This window comes from Pipistrellus hanaki (assembly GCF_964339955.1).
Source record: "Pipistrellus hanaki genome assembly, chromosome: 1".
Taxonomy (NCBI): Eukaryota; Metazoa; Chordata; class Mammalia; order Chiroptera; family Vespertilionidae; genus Pipistrellus; species Pipistrellus hanaki.
The window spans coordinates 39,966,629-39,991,024 of NC_140503.1; the positions used below are offsets into that span (position 1 = coordinate 39,966,629).

Below are 24,396 nucleotides of genomic sequence, written 5' to 3' on the forward strand. Positions count from 1 at the left end.
AATAAACAAACTTAAATACTGATCCAATTATAAAACAGAATTACCTGCACCATAATTACAATATTACACAGTTAACTTTAATGATGTTAGTCATACTCCCAAATAAAAGATTTGCATAGCTTCAATGTACACGTACAGTATATAAACAAACAAAGGAGGAAATAGGTGAGAACAACTTTACTACCAATTCTGGCTACAGTTCCTCGCTGATAATCCCAAAGTACTTACCAGCAAAGAAAAAGATATATCTTAATGTATTATCCACTTTTCAAAGGAGGCACACATATATCCAAATAAAAGTAATTTTGATACAAGCTCTACTTTTCTATGCTAGTCAGACAGAAAACTCAGATTCTCTCAAAGAGTAATAAAGACAATTTACCCTAAACATTTATACGCCCTCATTTAAAACAAGCTACATATAGAGTTTGCACAGTCCTTAACTCTTATTAAATGGGTGAATCTAATCAATTTATTCAAGTAAAACCAAAGCTGAAATATTTTGAAGATTAGATCTTCATAATTTAAAAAATCAATTAATGAAAGAAAACTACAAACTCCTGAACCAAACTTTTATTTTAAAATTTTAGGCATATTAGTGCATATGAAAAATGTTCATAACATATGATATGTAAAGATGTGAGCACACTGAACTACAATAGAAAATATTTTATATAACTTTTGAATTACTAGTACGCTTATTTCTCCTGTTAATGAATGCCCAGTTTTCTTAGATCACCTTTGTTATGGAACATCAAGTAGGTTTAAAATTTTTATATTATTGTTTAATAACTGCCTAATAAGGTTTTGAGATTCTAGTCGATTTGTACATAATCTGTTTTTCAATATACGTATTACTGTAATAGCTTTCTGTCTCATATCTATTGGAGCATATTTAATGTCTAAATATTGAGATAACTTAGATCTAGAGTTATACAGCGTGTTAATAACAGTTTCAATGTCATCACTTAGAAAACTGCTGCGTCCTACTGGTAATAACTGGGATCTATACATTTTTTGTAATCTGTGTTCTGCTGCTTCTGCTAAAGCAATGCTTCGTTTTAGGTTCTCTTTAGAGGCTTGAATGTCCTCTCTATATTCTGGCTTGAGGCTCTCAACAACAGGTACGTGTTGTGCTTCCGAACGAATATCTGATATTTTATCCAAAATTTCTTCGTCACTCAAAATTAGTGGATGACTTTCATATATTGGTATTTCATATTCCCCTGATAGCTGAGGAACATCTTCTAGTTCTGTGGTGGTATCCCAGTCAGTGCTCATCCTGGAAGAACTTGGAGGTAATTCAGTAACATTTGGCCAAAACATTGATGTCTCAGTTTGTGACTCCTCTGACTCTGGCTCTGGCTCTGGCTGTGGCTGTGGCTCTCTGTCAATATAAGGTACTTTTGAACTTAAAATAACAGAAATATTATTTGGTTTAATCGACCAGAATGGTGTATTTTTAGTATGTTTGTTCCTCCTTATTTCAGGTTGGTAGTCTTTAGTAGGGAAACGTGTAGCTTTATCACTGATAGGGTCACTTAAAACATCATTCTCAGTTGAAACTTTATCATGTGAAATTAACTCTTTAAACTGTGATACCTTTGGTCTCATAGAATAAACGTTATTTGAAGACTTCGGCCTCATAGAATTAATGTTATTTGAAGACTTCGGCCTCATAGAATAAACGTTATTTGAAGACTTCGGTCTCATAGAATAAACGTTATTTGAAGTCTTCTGTCTCATAGAATAAATGTTATTTGGAGACACTGATATTTTCTCTTGGCCTGGCACCCTAGTGGGAACCCTTAGTTGTAGATTCTGTAAAACTTGTACATAATGATTCAAGTTTTTTTCTTCATCAGGTGTCACAGTTATTCCTTAAGGAGAAAAAAAAATCAATTAATAAGAAACATTAACATATATAATATACTGACAAAATCTACTGACCCATATTTACTCTTCATATACTATCACTTGAAAGTTAAAATAAAGAACCAAGGAATAAAGCATATCTGAAAGTCAACTCTCACTTAAAATTATTCTTTCAGATTCTTATTTAAAACAAATGAGCAAGATCAGTGCAAAAGTTGCATATGAACACAATTCATATAACTTATCATTCAGTATGTAACTTATTAAAACAAAATTTGCGATTATGTCCTTCAACTCAGTGGTGTGATGAATTAGGTTCATAATGAATTAGGTTCACCAGAGCCAATTGTTAAATTTTAGGAACTTTGTGAGCCAGATATTACACATAGACATCATTCATAATTAAATTATCTGAATTTGCATTTAAATAAATTATATTGAAAAGTAATAAATATTCAACTCATCTCTTCCTTAATTTCATTTTACTATTATCTGTGTTCTTGAGGTTATTTACATCTAGGGTATCTGTATGATGAAATGCTATATAATGGTGTGCTACTATATATCTCTTTCTACCTTTCTGTTCAGTGATGTCAAGTAGGTAGCTTGAAACCAACCATAATGGGGCAAATGCTGTAAATCAGGGCTTACCCTTCTTTCCAAAGAGCCAGTTAGACATTTACCAGTACACCACTGCCTTCAAACAAAAAATATCTAACTATAGCCTGTGGGTCATTTCCACCCAACTACTGTTTGTTTGTTTTTTGTTTTTTTAAATAAAGTTTTATTGGAACTAGCCAGTCTTACCCATTTGTTTCTTTATTATCTATAGTTGCTTTTGGCTCCAACAGCAGAGTTGAGTGGTTGCAACAGAGACCACATGGCCAGAGAAGCTGAAAATACTACTTGGTCCTTTACAGAGAAGTTTGCAGATTCCTGTCTAAACCACCAAAATTTAATTCTTACAACAAAAATGGCAGTTATATACTGGTTTTATACTGATATTTTGCAGCACCTGAGTGGTGAAGCTTCTCATAACCAATGTGGAAATCAACAACAAAAAAGACTTCTGAATAAGATACTCTAATATTCTGCCCAACTTCCCTACTCCTAGTCAGTTTTAAATTTTAAGTGTTGGAACTTTGTATTGCATATCGTTTTGAATAGATTTTGCCACAATCATGGATACAAATTGATTTAATTCAAGGAAGTAAGTCACTTTTAAGAAAATATACTTTTTATTTCAGAGACTAAGGGAGAGGGAAAGAGAGATGGAAACATCAATGATGAGAGAGAGGGTCAAGCCCACAACCCAGGTATATACCCTGAACCAGGAATCAAACCCTGACCTCCCGATACATAGGTTGATGCTCAACCATTGAGCCACGCCAGCCAGGTACAAGTCACTTTTTACCAAACTTTAATGTATAACATGTAAACGCTATGATTTACAGCATTTGCCCCAATACGGTTGATTTCAAGCTACCTACTTGACATCACTGAACAGAAAGGTAGAAAGAGATATATAGTAGCACACCATTATATAGCATTTCATCATGAACCCTCCCTCTGCAGGCAAAATGAATCACAGTAGTAACAAACTTTCTGTTAAAGAGGCACTTTTTATTCTGCTGTCTGAAAGCACAAAATAGTCCAAAAATGCTTTATATTTACATGTTTCACATCTCTCCCTTAATTCTTCTGTTACAACTTAGACCAGATGAAGTTTAATCAAAACTGAAAGCATATTTCTAAATTTTAGAAGTCTTAATGAAACAGCTTAGTGAGGCAATATGATAGTGGGAAGACACTAGACTTGTCTAGACATCTAGATTCTAAAAGTGGATTCCTCATTTTATGTCATGTTGAGAAAAGCTTTGCATACTCCAAGATCCATATAATGATGATGGGTAAAAAAAGGAAAGATATAGAACATAAGGTATATTTTGATATTATCCTTAGTCACTAACATAGTATCATACATTTTGTTTGTGAATTATGGATTTTTAAAAAATGGACAGAAGGGTAACATACCAAACTCATGTGGGTAGTTGTCTCTGAGGAGAGGGAATGCGACTGAAGTTGATCATTAAAGAGTACTTTAGACTTATCTATAACTAGAGGCCTACTGGGGTCCCTCAAGCCGGCCTGCACCCTCTTACAGTCCAGGAGCCCTTGGGGGATGTCCAACTGACAGCTTAGACCCGCTCCCCACTGGACATCCTTAGTGCTGCTACAGAGGCGGAGAGGTTCCCACCACTGCCACTGTGCTCGCCAACCATCAGCCCAGCTTGTGGCTGAACAGCGCTTTCCCTGTGGGAGCGCACTGACCACCAGGGGGCAGCTCAGGCCCCGCTCCTCTGTGGGAGGTGACCAGCTGTCTGATCAGGAGATGGCACTGGTAGGCAAATGGCTGGCCCTGCCCCCTGATTGCCCCTCCACCGCTGCTGGTCGCTACAGACCCATTCCCAACCCCTGATTGCAATCCCCTCTCTTTGCCCACTGGCACCCATCTTGGCTGGCCAGGCGCTGCCTGCTTGCTGGCCCCACCCCTGCCAACCAGTTATTCTGCCATTTGGTTGATTTGCATATTAGGCTTTTATTATATATGATGTTTTACTCTCAAAAAAAAAAGAAAGAAAGAAAGAAAAAAACCACACACAAGCACACACACTTAATAACCACTAAAAGTTACATTTTAAAAAGTAAAATAACTTATTTATATATTCTCATACGTATAAAAAGCATTGTCCTAAATCTAGAATTGTCCTGAAGGAAAAGTAAGTATGTAGCCTTGAGTACAGAAACAATAAAAAGCAAGTCTTGGCTCTACCACTTCCTAACATCATGACCTAAGGCAATTACTTAATTTCTCCAAACTATAAAATTAAAATGCTATATTTGCCCTTTTAGCTCACAAAACCAAATAAATTAAATATTTAAAAATACTTCAAAAGCTACAGAGCACTATTTAAGATAATAATATTCCCAATAAAGGTAACTGCTTACACTTCTAATTTTAAAATATAAACTTAAATCCCTAAAAAGAACATTAAAAACATGTTTTGTATCCTATTTGGTATAACACTGGAAGCTTTTCCCCTTAAAGACAGGAACAAGGTTAGAATACTAATATCTCCATTACTATACAACAGGGTGTTAGAGGTATTAGTCAATGTAATTAGATAGGGGAAAGGAATGGAAACATGAGAATTCAGAAGACAAAGGCAAAGCTATCTTTATATGTAGATACTAGAGGCCTGATGCACAAAGTTCATGCAAGAGTAGTCCTTCCTTCCCCTAGCTGCCGGCACCAGCTTCCCTCCTACACCTGGGACCTGGGTCTCCCTCCAGCTGCCAGCACCCAGGACCTGGGCTTCCCTCGCAGAGGGAGGCCCCGCTCACCCACTACAGCCCACCTGTCGGAGGCCTGAGCTTACCACTTTGGGGCAATCATGGAGCCCCTTGATTGATCACCCTGCCAGTCAGTGTCCTGAGCCTTCCTCTGCGGGGCAATCATGGGGTGATGGCCAGGCTCCTGACCAATCACATGGCACCCACCCTGGCTGGCCTGGCACCAGTGAGTATCATAGCATGGTCCCAGATGGTTGTCTGGATGGTTGACCGGATGGTCATTCTGCTGTTTGGTCATTCAATCAATTTGCATATTACACTTTTATTATAATAAAATTTATTAGCATATAATAGAAGCCTAATATGATAAGTGTCCAGTTGTCCAGTTGGCTGTTCAACCAAAGTATAATATGCTAATGATATGCTAAGGTTGCTCAACTGCTTGCTATGACATGCACTGACCACCGGGTGGCAGAAGCTCCAACCAGTAGGTTAGCTTTGCTACTGGGGTCCAGCCAATCAGGACTGAGTGAGATGGGTCAAACACACCCTGGTGCCCACCCATGGTCCTTCCCCGGCTGGCCAACCTCCTATGTCCCTCCGTGGCCCTGATTGTGCACCAATGGAGGCCTTCAGCCTGGCCTGCACCCTCTTGCAATCTGGGACCCCTCAGGGGATGTCAGAGAAATGGTTTCAGCCCAATGATGGAATGACCAGTTGCTATGATGCGCACTGACCACCAGATAGTGCGCAGACACTGATGGGCAGACACTCAATGCAGGGGCTGCCCCCTGGTGGTCAGTGCGCTCCTAGAGGGGGAGCACCACTCAGCCAGAAGCCAGAATCTTGGCTGCGAGCATAGCGGCGGTGGCGGGAGCCTTTCCCACCTATGCAGCAGTGTTAAGGATGTCCGACTGACAGCTTAGGCATGCTCCCAAAGTGGACCTAAGCTGTCAGTTAGACATCTCCTGAAGGGCTCCTGGATTGCAAGAGGGCACAGGCTGGGCTGAGGGGACCTGTCTCCCCCCGCACCCCACCCCCTGAGTGCATGAATTTTGTGCACTAGGCCTCTAGTATAGGATAATTATACATCTAGACCAGATAAAAGAATCAATTGAAAAGCTATTACAAGGAATAAGAGAATGTAATAAAGTAGCAAATTAGAAAATCAGTATATAAAAACCAATATCCTATATAATAAAAGACTAATATGCAAATAGACTGAACAACTTGTCGCACTGACCACCAGGGGGCACAACTCAACACAGGAGCTCCCACTGGGGAAGCACCACTCAGCCAGAAGCCAGGCTCATGGCTGGTGAGCACAGTTGTGGTGGTGGTGGTGAGTGCAGCAGGGGCCACGGTAGCGCTAAGGATGTCTGACTATTGGACATCCCCCAAGGACTCCCGAAGTGCAGGCCAGCTGAGGGACCCCCCAGAGTGCACAAATCTCATGTACCTGGCCTTTAGTACAAATGTAAACCAGTTACAGGATAAAATGCTAGGGAAGATGCTCTTTTGAAAATTAAAAAAATGTTAAAAATCCTATCTAATAAAAGAGTAATATGCAAATTGACCATCACTCCAAGACACAAGATGGCCTCCCCCATGTGGTCAAAGATGGTTGCCCCCATATGGACACAAGATGGCTGCTAAAAGATGGTCTGCAGGGGAGGGCAGTTGTGGGCAGTTAGGGGTCCAGACCAGCAGAGGAGGGCAGTTGGAGGAGACCAGGCCAGCAAGAGAGGGCAGTTGGGGGAGACCCAGGCCTGCAGGGGAGGGCAGTTGTGGGAAATAAGGCAAGGAGGGAGGGCAGTGAGGGGTGACCGGGGCAGCAAAGGAGGGTGGTTAGGAGAGACCATGCCAGCAGGGGAGGGCAGTTGCGGGGAACAGGCTTGCAGGGGAGGGCTGTTGGGGGGGGGGGACTAGGCCTATAGGAGAGGACAGTTGTGGGGGACCAGGCCAGCAGGGGAGGACAGTTGGGGGGGACCCAGACCTGTAGAGGAGACAGTTGGGGGGGACCCAGGCCTGCAGGGGAGGGCAGTTGGGGGGACCAGGCCTGCAGGGGAGGGCAGTTGGGGGGGACCAGGCCTGCAGGGAAGGGCAATTAAGGACCACCAGGCTTGCAGGAGAGGACAGTTAGGTGCAACCAGACTGGCAGGGGAATGTAGTTAGGGGTGACCAGGAGGGCAGTTAATCGGGCTGGCTGAGGAGCAGTTAGGCATTGATCAGGCTAGCAGGGGAGTGGTTAGGGGTGATCAGGTTGGCAGGCAGAGGCAGGTGAGCAGTTGGGATCCAGCAGTCCTGGATTGTGAGAGGGATGTCTGATCTCCCATTTAGTCCTGGTGGGATTGGGCCTAAATGGATGGTTGGGACATCCCTCAAGGGATCCCAGATTGGATAGGATGCAGGCTGGGCTGAGGGACACCCTCCCATGCACGAATTTCATGCACTGGGCCTCTAGTCCAATAAAGTTGAAAAGACTTGCTTAAAACCTATATGAGGAATTATTCTAGGCTGAATATAGACATATAGAGATCAGGCTCTAGTCCCTGGAACCTGTAAATGTTACTTTGTATGGAAAAGGGATATTTGCATATATGATTGAATTAAGCGTCTTGCAAAAGGGGATTATCCTAAATATAGTCACAAATGTTTTGATAACAGAGAGATGGAGAAAGATATAATACACACAGAAACAAGAAAGTGGTTATATGGGAGAGGTGGCAGAGATTAGTGTGACCACAAGAAAAAGAATGTTGGCAGCCACTAGTAGCTGAAATAGGCAATGAAAATATTGGCTCTCAGAGCTTCCAGAAGGAGCCCAGCTTTGCCCTACAACTTGATTGTAGCTCAGTGAAACTGATTTTAGACTCAGGCCTCCAGTAAGAGAATAAATTTCTGTTGATAATTTGTTATAACAACCTCATAAAATGAGCACAAGAATACAATAAAATCTAAAAGGCATAATGCAAACTTCTACAAATAGAAAAATATACCATGTACTCAGACAAAAGATTCAATATCATAAAGAAGCTTAGATGTCATATTCTCTCATATTCTCTGTTAACTCATACTTTTTAAAAAAATTATTATTTCAGAGAGGGAGAGGCAGAGAGAGAGAGAGACAGAAACATCCATGAGAGAGAATCATTGATTGGCTGCCTCCGGCATGTCACCTACTAAGATTGAGTCTGCAATCTGCAGGCTGTTGCTCCATCCACTGAGCCAAACCAACCAGGGCCATACATTTAATATGCTCCTAATATCACTAGTTATTTTCTGAGGACAAAAAAATGGATCATGAAGTTCATTTGAAGAACAAATGAGTAAGAATAGCCAGAAAAACAGGAGCTACCATTTATTAGGTATTAAAATACAATATAAAGCCTCTATTACAAAAATAGTTTAGCATTGCATATGAATAGATGAGTGGAACAGAACAGAAAATGCAGAAATAGACCAAATTGCATATTGAAATATGGCTCAAGATGAAACAAAGTTTCAATTTATAAATTATTCCAAATAATAAACAAAACCATTTATAAATAGAATATGATCATTTTCAATGATTACCAATACAAATGATATCACAAAAAGATACAAAATTATATATGCATCCTCATGAAAAAACACAAAACCTTCAATGTAGCAGTCTTGCATAAAAGATCAAATTTGAATCTAACAGGATCTCTAGATCTAACTAACAATATACAGGAAATACATGGGACAACAAAGGAAAACATAAACTACACCATGGATATGTAATCAGCAAAATTTAGAGTGCAGCAAATTACAGGGTATATAATCCAATTTCTTCAATTACATTACCAGGGGTAAAATAAAGATGAAGAACAAAAGATTAAAAGGGAATTAATGACCCCCTGGCAATGGGCAAGGAAACGCCTGATTGGTGGTGTTGCTCTTATATCAATCAGGGGTAAAGCAGATGTACAGTCCTTAAGTTCATCTTAGCTTGATGTCTGGGTCAGTGGCCAGAGCTGTTTCATGCCTGGGGGGAGGAGGGAGTTAATGGACATTAATAAATTAAATGTATGAATCTTATTTGAATCCCAATGCAATCAAACTGGAAGAGAGAGAGAATTAGGAAAATTTCAACACTAACCAGATATTTTATAATATTAAAGAATAATTATCTTTTTAGGTATGAAATTCACATTGTTGCATACTTATATTTTAGTTCTACAGGTTGAAGTATTTACTTATAAAATTATATGATGTCTGGAATTTCCTTCTAAATAATCCAAGGCTGAGAAGTTGGGGAGGTGGGGGGATGGAAATATAAATGAAACAAGATTAATTATGGGTTAATAATAGTTGAAGCTGGTTATAAATATGTGGACATTTATTATGACATTCTATTTGTGGATATATTGACATTTTTCCAAAATAAAATTTTTTTAAATCAATTTTGGAAAAAATCTATTCTGAGCAACTATTCATAAGCAAATCTAAAGTCTGCAAGCAACAAAAGCTTAAATACTTTTGCCCTAACCCAGTGGTCAGCAAACTCATTAATCAAGAGTATAATTGAAATTTTTTTTGAGAGCCAAATTTTTTAAACTTAAACTTCTTCTAACACCACTTCTTCAAAATAGACTTGCCCAGGCTGTGGTATTTTGTGGAAGAGCCACACTCAAGGGGCCTAAGAGCCACATGTGGCTCATGAGCCACAGTTTGCTGACCACGGCCCTAACTGGTTTGGCTTAGTGTAGGGGTGTCGAACTCAATCAGAGAAGGGGCCAAAATCTAAAATCCAGCCTAAATCGCGGGCCAAATGGTTTACTGAACAGTCATAAACTGACAATGTCATAAACTGACAGCGGAGTGCAGTGATGACAGCGCGGTGCGGGCCACATTGCAAGGCCTGGCGGGCTGGATTTGGCCCGTGGGCCTTGTGTTTGACACATGTGGCTTAGTGGATAGAGCATTGGCCTGTGGACTGAAGGGACCCGGGTTCAATTCCGGTCAAGGGCATGTACTTTGGTTGCGGGCACATTCCCAGTATGGGGGTGTGCAGGAGGCAGATGATTGATGTTTCTCTTTCATCAATGTTTCTAACTCTCTATCCCTCTCCCTTCCTCTCTGTAAAAAATCAATAAAATGTATTTTTTTAAAAGCTTAAATGCTTTTAAGAAGACATTTCCAGCCGTGGCTGGTTTTGCTCAGTGGTTGGAGCATCAGCCCGCATACTGAAGGGTACCAGGTTCCATTCCGTCAAGAGCATGTATAGCAGGTTCAATCCCCAGCCCTGCTGATGTTTTCTTTCTTCCCCTGCTCCTCCCTCCCTTTCAATGTTTAATCATTTAACTTGACTCTTCTCATAGTAGTAAATAGGATATCCAGGCTACTATTAGGTGGATTACATTGTCAAAGGACAGAAAAAGGAGATACTTACTGCTAGTTGATTTCTAAAAAGAAAAAGAAAAAACACCTGAAATACTCATTATCCCTTTATACTGTTACTGTGGCAACACTAAAAAGCCTATTCATGATGCCTATCAACTGAGCACTCTACCTACCTTGCTTTTCCTTCCTTCTTCATGTACCCTTTGTCTCTACATTGTTCTGTTGTTAAATCCATTCCCTCCTCCCCCACCTCACACCTCCTATTTTTGTCCCCTAAAATATGTGTGTTTGATGTAGACCTTGTCAGTTCTACTAACCAGAAATGCTCTTGCAAATCAACCTGTTCTTTATAAAAATCTTTGCAGGCAAGGTAATAAAATATAGTCAAGCCTCAAATATCCCTCAAAATGGCTCTGGCCACTGAAAACCTGCTTTATCCCATTTTTTAGGAGGTATTTAGAAGGATGAACAAACTTCAAATTCTTACAAAGATCAGACTATGCTAGAAGTTGTGTTATTAAACTTGGGATATTTGTTGTGTGCCCTTGTGTTCTTTATTATATCCCTTCTATTTTACCAGTCAGTGATCCAACCAAACATAGCAATGTCTCAGAACATGGCTAAATAAGAATTTCTTCCACCTTGAAAAACCACAATGCTGCTTTCCTATGCATTTAGTTAGAAGGATGGCGACCTGCGAAGCAGGCTTGAAGTTAGCAGGAATCACAGATATGGAAGTTATAATTGAGCCTGAGGCTATCTACACTTCTCTTCTTGAAATAGAACATGAAGAATTATGCATATGCCAAATCGTAGGAAAGTTAAAAAAAATGATCAAAGAACTGTAGAAACAAAGTGGCATGAAATCTGAAGAGGAAATTAGAAAATACTGATTGAAAGACCATAACAGCTCTGACTGACTGAGCAATTACTATGTGCCAGGCACTATATTAAGGGCTTTAAATTTACCTTTATAAAGAGAAAAGGAGGATATTTAGAAAGAACAAACAATTTGCCTAAAATTATATTCAACTTGAAAGTGGTAAGAATGGGATTCAAAAATATGTTGTCTTGCTTCAAAGTAGGTACATATGAGAGAAACCAAGATGGTGGCATAAGGTAAACACCTAAATGCAGCCTACCACAACAATTTTAAAAATACAACTGGAAAACAGAGCAAAGATCGCTCTGAACCACCAGAAGGCTAGCTGAGTGGAAGCTCTACCATCTAGGAAGGGAAGAGAAAGGACAATGAGCCTCAGGAGCTGTGGAGGTGTGGAGATCTGTGCACGTGGAATGGGCGGCCACCGAATACGCTGCTGGCTTACTCCCAGCACGCGCAAAGAGGGTGGGCAGTTAACATGCAGTTAGCTTCCTTGTTCAGGAGGAAAACAAAACCTCCCTATTACACTGATATCTAGCTCCAGTTAAGGAGAAATTGGACTGTCAGGCAGTGGGCAAAACTCTTTCAGAGGTGCGCATGGTCAGCAACCATTACTGCAGGACTTAGGAACAGGACCCTCTTAGGGTGGGCTGACAGGAAATCAAAGTTTGCGCCATTCCGAGACTCCACCCCATCCAAGCTGAGCACAGAAGCCCTCCTAGTGAGACATCGCTGATCCTCACAGCCAATTGGCTTGGAGATCAACTCTCCCCAGTGATACTAACAACAAGCAAAGCTTAACAACAAGACTGCACACACAGCCCACAAAGGGCTGCACCAAGAGTGTCCACCTCAGGTAACTGGGAAGGCTGAGCTACTGGGCCCTGCTAGGACACCTAGCACACAAAGCTACACCATCAACTCAGGGAAGCAGTTGAAATGCAGAGAAGAGACAGGCCATAAAGGAAGGAAATGGAGGAAAGCAAAAGAATAGACATAGAGTTCAAAACCACAGTTATAAGGTTTTTCAAGAATTTCCTAGAAAAGGCCAATAAAATAAATGAAACCTTTGAGGAAACGAAAAGGGATCAACTAGAAATAAAGCATATACTGACTGAAATAAAAAATATTATTTTTTTTAGTCCTAAAAACAGACTGGAAGATCGCAAGAATCAAGTCAAAGATTTGGAACACAAAGAGCCAGAGGACACTCCTTCACAGAAGCAAGAAGACAATCCAGAAAGTTGAAGATAATGTAAGAAGCCTCTGGGACAACTTAAAGTATACCAACATTAGAATTATGGGGGTCCCAGAAGAAGAGAGAGAGCAAGATACTGAAAACCTATTGAAGAAATAGTGACAGAAAACTTCCCCCACCTGGTGAAAGAAATAGACTTACAAGTCCAAGAAGCACAGAGAACCCCAAACAAAAGGAATTCAAAGAGGACCACAACAAGACACATCATAATTAAAATTCCAAGAGCAAAAGACAAAGAGAGAATATTAAAAGCAGCAAGAGAAAAGCAGTTAGGTAAATATAAAGAAGCACCCGTAAGATTGTCAGCTGATTTCTCAACAGAAACTATGCAGGCCAAAAGGGAAGGCAAGAAATATTCAAAGGGATGAATAGCAAGAACCTACAACCAAGATTACTCTACCCAGCAAAGCTATCACTCAGAATTAAAGGCCAGATAAAGAGCTTCACAAATAAAAAAATAAAAAAAAGCTAAAGGAGTTCATCACTGCCAAACCAGAATTATATGAAATGCTGAAAAGTATTCTTTAAGAAGAGGAAGAAGATAAAGATAAAAATTATGAACAACAAATATGTAACTATCAACAAGTGAATCTAAAAACCAAGGGAATTAAAAAATCTGATGAACAGTATTAACTGGTGAATATAATAGAATCAGAGGTATAGAAAGGGAGTGGACTGACAATTCTCAGGGAAAAGGGGAGTGGGGGTGCAGGAAGAGACTGAACAAAAATTTGACACCTATGGATGAGGACAGTGGTGGGTGGGGAAAGGGCAGAGGGTGGGGTAAAAACCTGGTGGAGGGGAGCAATGGAGGGAAAAAAGAGGAACAATTGTAATAATCTGAACAATAAAGATTTATTTTTTTAAAAAAAGTAGGAACATATAAGTAACTATACAATGTTGCCATAAAAAGATGACACAAGGATGCTGGCAAAAGAGAAGTATGATGATAAAACTGTCTGGGAAGGCCATGTGGCTCAGTGGTTGAGTGTCAACCTATAAACTAGGGGCCCAGTGCATGAATTTGTGCATGGGTGGGGTCTGGCTGGCCCCGCCCCCATCGAGGCAGATTGGGGCCAGGCCTGTCAGGAGGAGGAGCTGGTTGGAGGTTGGCCAGCTGGCCCACCCCAATTGGGGTGGGGAGCATATTGAAGGTGAGGCCTGCCATGGGGAGGGGCTCTGGGCGGTAGGCCAGCCAGCCTGCCCCTAAGTGGGGTGGGGGGTCAATCAGGGTGGTGGAGGCCTATTGTGGGCAGGGCCAGCTGGAGGGAAGGGCCACAGGTGGCTGGCCAGCAGGCCCTGCCCCTGATCAGGTTGGGGGGCCAATCTTGGGTGGGGCCACCCAGGGGAAGAGGCTATAAGAGGTTGGCCCACTGGCCACGACCTCTATTGGAATGGGGGGTGGTCAGGGGCAGGGACAGCTAGGGGGAGGGTCTGTAGGAGGTTGGTCAGCCAGTCCCACTCTCTGATTGGGCTGGTTCACTGGCTGCAGTGGGTGTCACAGCAACTGGTCATTCAGTTGTTATGGTGTTCTGGTCGCTGGCTTTTTCTATATATAGACCAGAAGGTAATGGTTCAATTCCTGGTCAGGGCAGCCAATCAATTATTCTCTCTCATCAATGATATTTCTATTTCTCTTTCCCTCTCCCTTCCTCTCTGAAATCAATACAAAAATTTTAAAAATTGTCTTGGGCCGGGACCAGTTTGGCTCAGTGGATAGAGCGTCGGCCTGTGGACTGACAGGTCCTGGGTTCGATTCCGGGCAAGGGCATGTACCTTGGTTGCGGGCACATCCCCAGTAGGGGGTGTGCAAGAGGCAGCTGATCGATGACTCTCTCTCATTGATATTTCTAACTCTCTATCCCTCTCTCTTCCTCTCTGTGAAAAATCAATAAAAATATATATTAAAAAAAATTGTCTTGGAAGAATACAACTCTATTTTAAATGTTAAAATATAATTAAATATTTAAGTAATAGAGGCCCAGTGCACGAATTTGTGCATGGGTGGGGTTCAGCCAGACCATCCCCAATCGGGCCAGACCAGGAACAGGCCTGTCAGGAGGAGATGGCAGGAGGTTGGCTGGCTGGCCCACCCCGATTGGGGCCTGATCAGGGCCGGGCCGGCTGAGGGGAGGGGCCATGAGCAATTGGCCGGTGGGCCCCAATCCCGATTGGGGTAGGAGACCTATTGCAGATGGGGCTGGCCATTGGGAGGGGCTGTGAGTGGTGGACCAGTTGGCCCCACCCCCTATGGGGTAGGGGCACTGATCAGGGATCAGCTCTGCCTGTACCCCAGGATTCAGCATTGGTTTGGTGACCTGCCAATTCACTGACAGCATAGGGCTATTGCTTTTGCACAAGTTGGTATGAACAAAGTTCACAATATCTAGTTGAATGGGAGCCTTGAATACAGCAGGCAAAGTGACATTTTTGCAGGATGTTTCCCTCTTTTTAGAGTACACTGATGTCAGTGGATGAGTACACACCATGGTAGGGAGAGGAGATGGCCACATTCCTCTCTACCCAGCAGCTCCCATAGGAAAAGGCAACCCATATATTGTTTGGTAACATTCTATTTAGCTTCCATTTGTTTGCGTGTTTTCCAGTGTTTTTTTCTTGTAATTGATTTCTAGTTTCATATCGACTATTGTGGTCAGAGAAAATGCTTTCAATATGATTTCAATCTTCATAAATTTATTGAAATTTGTTTTGTGGCCTAATTTAGTCTATCTAAAAAAGTTCCATATATACTTGAAAAGAATGTATATTCTTCTGCTTTGGGTATAATGCTCTAAAAATACCAATTAAATCTATCTGGTCTAATGTGTCAACAAGGCTGCTGTATCTTTTTTTATTTTATTTTTTGTCTTATAGACAGCACATATAGGGTGTTCCCCCCCCCAAAAAAATGTATATATATATGCACTGTAAAACTGATAGCTCAATTTTGATGAAATGTACAGTATTTTAATAAACACTGCCTTTTTTTTTAAATACCTATATATGGGTATTGTTTTCTTATCCATTCAGATACCCTGTCTTGATTGGAGTATTTAATCCATTTGCATTTAAAGTGATTATTGATAGGTAGTATTTATTGCCATTTTATTATTTATATATTAATGTTTCTTTCTTTCTTCTTAAAGATCTCTAACCTTTTAGCAGACCCAGAATGTACAATATGTATCAATGTCATCTAAATTCCCCATATGTTAGTTGTGAGTTAATAATGATCTACAACTACCAAAATGCAAAGACCATCAGATATCAAGAAAAGGTAATTATTATTTTCAGTATGTTTTGTTTATTTATGGCAAAGAATATTTTTTCAAAAATATTTTTGTTTAAAACAACTAAAAATCATAAGTGATAGTATTTAATGGTCTAACTTATCTACTCAGACACTTAATCCAGAACTTTTGCCACTACTATTCATGAAATGTAGGCCTGCACAATTAGCAAGCACTTTAGTACTTTATACCTCCCTATTAAATTTTATTTCGTCAAACCAAACCCCAACATTCCAAAATGCTATAATAAATTATAGACTAGATGGACAAATCATATCTGGAATATCAGCTATCAGATACTGGACTTCACTATTTAAATACCTTAAGGTAACCACCTTACTAATTTTCAACTACTAGGAGTGGGGTGGGAGGAGACAGGTCATAAGTATAATTCTTCTTAACAAAGGTTTTTAATGCTATACTCCCGAGGATGCTCTGCAGGGGTGCACACGGGGGTCAGTTAAGTGTCCCAGGCCCCTGCCCACAATCCACATGTTCTCCCTGTTTTGTCACAGGGGTTAAACTTTTTTTCTGTAAATATTTTCGGCTTTGCAGGCCAAACTGTCACTGTGGCAACCACTTAACTCGGATGTTATAACAAGGGAAAGCAGCCAGGACAATACATAAAGGAATGAGTGTGGCTATGTTCCAATAAAACTTTATTTATGAACAATGAAATTGGAATTTCATACTTTTCACATTTCACTAAAGATCACATTTCATATTCACACTTAAAAATGTAAAAACCATCCTTAGCTAGCCAGGCCGCCTTGGCCTGCCTGCAGTTTGCGCACCCTGCTTTACCGCATGCGCAGTGACTCTCCGGTGGAAGGAGGTCCGTGTGCCCCGTGTGCCCAGCTGGTGCATCCTGGGTCAAGTCTGCAACCCACTGCCTGGGTGGCTGCGTGGCCAGGCCAGCCTCGCAGCGTGCAGGAAGGGAGGAGGAGGAGGGGCACACCTCAGCCTTGGAGGACAGGACCCTGGGCAGTGAAGTTTGGGAGGAACGTGGGACCGAGGAAAGAAGAGCCGGAATTCCGGCGGGTCCGGACCCCGGAAATTCCCCTCAGTCCGGTCGGTCACTCACTCGGAAACGATGGCACAAACGAAGGCCATGTCAACAGCACACCCAGAAGGACGAAGGACTTCATGGGCATCTTCCGCAGCACCTCGCCATGCGACGGGAGCGTCCTGGGGCCGCCAGGCCGGGTACTTCAGAGCCGAAGGGCACGGTGTAGGCGGCCAAGGGTCCTAACTCAGGGCCCTGGACGCCCCGCAACGGTTGACCGCAGCGCGCAAGCGCAGCCAGTGTGAGGCGGATTCGAGCGTCTGAGCCCGCCCCCTCCTAGGACACGTGACCACAACACGCCACGCCACGCTGCCCTGGTGCGCATGCTCTCTCTAACTGCGAAGCTTTGCGGCTCCGCGAGCCTTGGAAAGTGTCGAAGCCCAGGCAGGTGCGTGCTCTTGGCCCCTCAGGGGAGGTGGCATATAACAGCGTCGAAAGCACGTCCCAGCACCTAAGGAACTGTGGGAAGAGACAAGGAACCTGCCCATTACAACAACATAAAGGTGTTATGATGGAGGAAGTGGCGCGGTACACTGTGCCCACCTCTCCAAAAAGGGTTTGGAGGAGTTGTCTAGTTGGAAGAAAGCTTGGAGCTCCCCAAGAACCGAAATAGATCACTCTAAGCGGTGAGGGCAGTTGTTGGAGGTGGTGTAGGCAGAGGCATTAAAGCCACTTAAAGGGGCATTCTAGTGTTGTAAGCCTCAGGGGGAGCTTAGAAATACTGAGAGAGCACCTCTGGACTCAGACAAGCCACTGGCTTAGAAGAGAAGGAGACCGAGTGTATGGGCCTGAGTAAGTACTGAGTAAATATTAGCTTCAGTATGGCTGGACCTAGTAACTTGATTCTAATGAACAGAATACAACAAAAGTGACAGAATTTCACTTTTTTTAAATTTAATTTTATTGTTTAAAGTATTAACAAATAGTAGTACATATGTCTCCTTTTTATCCCCATTGACCTTTCCCTGGCCCACTCTACACCTCGGCACATGCGTTTACTCCCCCTCCCCCCCAATGTCTTGCGTCCATTGATCATGCTTATATGCATGCATACAAGTCATTCAGTTGATCTCTTACCCCGCCTCCCCAACACTCCCCAGCCTTCCTGCTGTAATTTGACAGTCTGTTCGATGCTTCTCTGCTTCTTTTTGTTCATCAGGTTATAATGTTCTTTATTATCCATAAATTAGTGAGATCATGTGATATTTTTCTTTCACTGATTGGCTTATTTCACTTAGCATAATGCTCTCCAGTTCCATCCATGCTGCTGAAATGGTAAGAATTCCTTTTTTTTTTTTTTTTTTTTTTTTAATAGCAGTAAAGTATTCCATTGTGTAGATGTACCATATTTCTAATCCACTCATCTGTTGATGGGCATGTAGGCTGTTTCCAAATCTTAGCTATGGCAAATTGTGCTATTATGATCTTAGGGGTGCATATATCTTTTCTGATTGGTGTTTCTGGTTTCTTGAGATATGTTCCTAGAAGTGGTATTACTGGGTCAAATGGGAGTTTCATTTTAAAACTTTTGAGGAAACGCCATACTATTTTCCATAGTGGCTGCACCAGTCTGCAATTCCCACCAGCAGTGAAGAAGAGTTCCTTTTTCTCTGCATCCTCTTCAACACTTGTCATTTGTTGATTTGTTGATGATAGCCATTCTGACAGGTATGAGGTGGTACCTCATTGTTGTTTTGATTTGCATCTCTCAGATGATTAGTAACTTTGAGCATGTTTTCATGTATCTCTTGGCTTTAGGAATGTCCTCTTTTGAAAAGGTCTATTTAGGTCCTTTGCTCATTATTTGATTGGGTTGTTTGTCTTCCTTTTGTTAACTTGTATGAGTTCCCTGTAAATGTTGGAGATTAAACCCTTATTGGAGATAACATTGGCAAGTATGTTCTCCCATGCAGTGGGCTTTCTTGTTGTTTTGTTTATGGTTTCTTTTGTTGTACAGAAGATTTTTATTTTTATGTAGTCCCATTTATTTATTTTCTCCTTAGTATCACTTGCCCTAGGATCTGTGTCTGTAAAGATATTATATGACATATGTATGCAATTTTGCTTCCCATGGAGTCTCATTGGATTTTTATCGTTTCCTGTCACATTCAAGTCCTTTAAGCTATTTTGAGTTTGTTTTTTGTATATAGTGTAATTTGGTGATCAAGTTTCATTTTTTTGCATGCATCTGACCAAATTTCCCAGCACCATTTATTAAAGAGGCTGTCTTGACTCTATTGTTTGCTCTTGCCTCATTTGTCAAATATTAATTGATTATAATGGCTTGGGTCAATTTCTGGGTCCTCTATTCTATTCTATTCTATTCTATTCTATTCTATTCTATTCTATTGGTCTATATGTCTGTTCTTGTGCCAGTACCAGGCAGTTTTGAGAACCGTGGCTTGGTAATATAGTTTAATATAGTATTGTGATCCCCCCAGCTTTGTTCTTCTTTCTCAGGACAGCTATGGCTATTCGGGGTCTTTTTTTATTATTATTCAAATGGATTTTTGGAGAGTTTGTTCTAGATCTTTGAAATATGCCATTGGTATTTTAATGGGGATTGCATTGAATCTATAGATTGCTTAGGTAGTATGGACATTTTAATGATGTTGATTCTACCAATCCATGAAAATGATATGTTCTTCCATTTGTTCATGTCTTCCTTTATCTCTTTTTTCAATGTTCTGTTGTTTTCTGAGTACAGTTCTTTTATGTCCTTGGCTAAGTTTATTCCTAGGTATCTTAATTTTTTTTGGTACAATGGTAAATGGGATTGTTTTTTTCATTTCCCTCTATGTAAGTTAATTATTGGTCTATAAAAAGGCCATAGATTTCTAGGTGTTAATTTTGTATCCTGCTACATTGCTAAATTCATTTTATTAGGTTTATTAGTTTTTTGATGGATTCTTTGGGGTTTTCTATGTATAGTATCATGTCATCTGAAAATAAGGACAGTTTTACTTCTTTTCCAATTTGGATGCTTTTTATTTCTTCTTTGTCTTATCGCTATGTATAGTACTTCTAGCACTGTGTTGTACAGGAGTGGTGAAAGTGAGCATCCTTCTCTTGTTCCTGTTCTTAGGGGAAATGGGTTTGAGTATGATGTTGTCTGTAGTTTTCTCGTATAGGGCTTTTATTATGTTGAAGTATGATCCCTCTATTCCCACTTTGATGAGAGTTGTGTGTTTTTTTTGGTGGTTTTTTTTTTTAATTAAGAAAGGGTGTTGCATTTTGACAAATACTTTTTCTGCGTCAATTGATATGATTATGTGACTTTTGTCTTTCAGTTTGTTTATGTGATGTATCACATTGATTGATTTGCAGATATTGTACCATCCTTGCATCCCTGGAATAAATTCCACTTGGTCATGGTGTATGATCTTTCTAATGTATTGCTGAATCTGATTTGCTTTTGTTGAGGAAGGATGCCACTTCCAAGATTAGGACACAAAGTCTTGTGGCTTCCATCTTAGGCACCTTCTGTTAATCCCTTGCTTATTCATTGTGAGTGATGCCAGCTGCCATGTGAGGTACCCAGGTAAGCCATGCCCAGATTCCTGACCACAAAAAGTAAGATAAATGCTTATTGTAATCCACTTAATTTGAGAGTAATGTGTAACACAGCAACAGAGGATGACAAATGGTGTTACACGCACCCCACAATCATTGTCCAGGTAAGCCAGCTGCAGTACCTATTGCTGACGATGCTGCCATTGGTGCTACAACCACCATAACACTGCAGGATACCTGACACCTGCTTCTTTTGTTGCCCCACCACAGCCAGAGCCCAGGATCATTTGTTCAGTGGCTTCCAGCATGCCTGCTGCTACTACTATCTCTGAAATAACATGGGAACCCAGTGGCCCACTCCTGTCCACAGTTACTGCTATCTGTAAGTAAGCTAGAAATAAGAGAAGTGTGTGTAGGGGGAGCTTAATACAAACAAAATATGCCTTCTCCTGCCTTCTATCTTGGAAGCTACCTTGCAAAGGGTCTGATAAATGTATTTTATATACTTTTGGCCCCTTGTGATAACCACGAAGAGTATAGGAAGGTAGAAATGTAGCTGAGTGCACACAAACAAATGAATAACACACACACACACACACACATACACACACACACACACACACACACAATAATGGAGTGCTACTAGGCAGCTCATAAGCCTGGTGGACCACTATGATATCCTGTGGGCTAGTGAGATGATCATGATCTCTGCTTACCAAACAGATCCTTAGAGTTACATCAACACTAAGGCAAGATGGTTTTCATCAATTGCTTCCAGGTGACAGAAAATTGCTTCTGGTATGTTTTATCTATAAAACAGATGAGGGAAAGCATTTGCTCTGGCAGTGGCTCCATGCCAGGGCCTCTGTTGATATCTTCCTCAAAAGAAACCACACCTGGAAAAGCACTGGCAGTTGGATTCATTACCTGATTGAGTTTATAATCCTCAGTCGTTCTTCAAGGTCCATCCATCATCATCCTCAACCACGCTGGCAGATTAAATGCATCTTTTAAACCTCTGATGGTGACCTTTGCTATGGTGATTAGCCAAGGGATTTATATAACTTCCATTTTACTCTTGATTTGGTGAAGGGAGGATAAAGCTCTGTGGATTTCCACTTAGTCTTTTCTGTCATAATCACTCTTGTTGTAAAAGCATGGAAACCAATGTGAAGAGTATATCTCTTTCTACTGTACACTTAAGATTTGGGAAGATAACCACATGAAGAGTTTAGGGTCCCAATAAACTCATTGTAAGGTAGACTCAGGTTACAATTTCTTTGATCACCTCACTGCTGTATAGAGTCCCACTCTCACCAGTGAACTGCAGTGACATTCTAGGTCTCTAGGAGTTAATGTAATTCACATCCAGGAGTCAGTCTTCTCAAAGGATTGAATTTTCTTTTTGTCCATGCAGGTTTTCTATAGCTGACCACTGGTCCCTTTGGATAAGGCTAGGAGTAAGAGTCACAATACATACTTGTGATGTTATTAATGTTTACTCCTCAAGGGTTTTCAGCTTTCCCTTCATTTAGGAGACTCCAGGTTTGTGAATGGACTCAGGTCTGGGATTTGAGCAAGGGGCTGTAAGTGAGAGGTTCAAATAAGATGTCTGTTTGTTAAGCCTAGAAGTGGGGTTGTTTTTGCTTGTTTGTATAAATCAGATCAGATCTTAGTGACTGTCATGGACCATCAAAATGGACATGGTGAAATAGCCAAGGTATAGCTTTACCATGGAATTCTAGTTCAGAAGAATGAGTTTTAACTCTATGTATTCTATGATTAATGTACTAACAGAAAAATCTCAAAAATATGATATTGAGTTAAAAGTAAGAGTGCAATAAAACCAAAACACACACATATCCATTTATGTGAAAATACAGTTATATATTTACATGAATCATTCTGGGAGGAAACACAGCAAGCAGATAACTACTGCTTGCTGGAAAGAGAATGCAATTGGGGGCAGAATGGGAAATTTTGAAGGAGTTTTAATTTTGCCTGAAAATATTTTTCTTTTCCCTTAAGCTTTCCAAACAAGATTATACTGTATATTATACAATGTTCATTTATTTAAAAAATAAAAACAATTACTTTTTACAAAATCTAAAAACTTGGAAAGGGGGAGCAGTAATAGAAATAATATATATCTTATGTTTTATGCTTTCTATTACTGAAATATTTTTCAAGTGGTTGATTCACTACCAAAAATATATGTTTAGCCTGCATCCCTGCTTTACTTCTGAACTCTTTAGATTGTGCAGTACCTAATCGCATAGCGTCATTTAATTTAACTTTTTCTCAGTAGTTCTTTTTTTAAAAATATATATATTTTATTGATTTTTCACAGAGAGGAAGGGAGAGGGATAGAGAGCTAGAAACATCAATGAGAGAGATACATCCACCAGCCACCGCCTGCACCCCCCCTCCCCCACCAGGGATGTGCCCGCAACCAATGTATACGCCCTTGACTGGAATTGAACCTGGGACTTTTCAGTCCGCAGGCCAACTGCTCTGTCCACTGAGCCAAACCGGTTTCGGCTTATGCTTCTCTATTTAACACAATATCTTGTTGGTGTTCAGTAAAGACTTACTCAACAGTTAACATCTCATAATCTTCCAACCAAAAGGAAAAAAGTTATTCCCCCTCCTGACCTCCCGGGCCTACTAAAATCCTGTTGTGTTTCAAGGCTCAAATACCACATTTGCTAGGAATCCACTCTTCCCTAACCTCTCCACTTAGAATATATTATATCTTCTGGATCTCATATTATTTCCATAATACTATCTTATAGCCATTATTTCATTTAATTACTGAATTTTATGTTTTAACAAGTCGATCTTTTTTTAGACCAAATTTAAGTTATCTCTGCAGTACACCCTCCCCAAAACAGCCAAAATCTTGGATTTACCAAGGTGTTCAGTAAATGCATGTTTGAGTTCAATTGAAATTAAAAGGTTGGGAATTTTATATAGGCTTACTGAGTCCTAAAAAAGACCTAAGAATAGTAAAACAGCTGCAGAGGCAACTTCCAGCACAATTTTTATTCTTAAGAAGGAACTCCTCAGCTCTAAATGTCCATGACTCTGTTATTTAATCCCAGTGAAACAAATGGCATGTGGTCACTTCATCTGTTCTTTCCTCTATACACTTCTTTAAGTAATTCTGGACAATAAGTTCCTACTTGTAGAATTGTTCTATCAAATGAATTGCACCAATTTCTACACCCACCTATAGTATGGTGACTTACTAATATTGGCTGCGTCATCTTTAAGGAAAAACCATATTAAATATGGTATCTTTTTTTTTAGTTTCTACCTACTCTCTCTGTCCCCGCCTCAAACTTTCCCTGTACTAATTCCTTTTACTGTATCTATAAAACTCATGTTTACCTGCTTCATATTCTTTCTCCCAATGGGTTTGAATTAATAGGCTATCAGATATATTTGTGCTTTTGGGGGAATAGCATGTTTGGGAATTATTGCCTTTATCATCATAGCTCACTTGCCATTGCTCTCACTATTTTCTTGGGACCAATGTAAAGGGTAGCTCTGACCATAGAAGTTTTCTGTCATATCTCAAATGCCACTTCCTAACAGCACCTGTGGCAGTGCCTTGAAAACAGTTTAAATTTTATCTTTGTTAACTGAATGAACAAATAGATGAATCCACCCATCTCCCTATCCATCCATCCACTCCCATCGTTCTAAAAGTTACCATAATACTAACAGTGCCAGAACACTTGTGGCTTTGTCTGAGAAAGGCTTCAGCCGCCTGGGGGCAGCA

At 40.6% G+C, this 24,396-nt stretch overlaps 1 protein-coding gene and 1 long non-coding RNA gene across 2 annotated transcripts in view; one reads left to right on the forward strand and one right to left on the reverse strand.

The window, feature by feature from the left end:
• LOC311624814 overlaps positions 1 to 24,396 on the forward strand; it is a 654,664-nt gene that overhangs the window by 395,650 nt on the left and 234,618 nt on the right. The window lies entirely within an intron of this gene.
• SPESP1 (sperm equatorial segment protein 1) lies at positions 745 to 17,184 on the reverse strand (the record flags this gene model as incomplete). Its single annotated transcript, XM_084864386.1, has 2 exons — positions 745 to 1,880; positions 17,115 to 17,184. The coding sequence occupies 2 exons, from the start codon at positions 17,182 to 17,184 to the stop codon at positions 745 to 747; spliced, it is 1,206 nt and encodes a 401-aa protein (XP_084720512.1).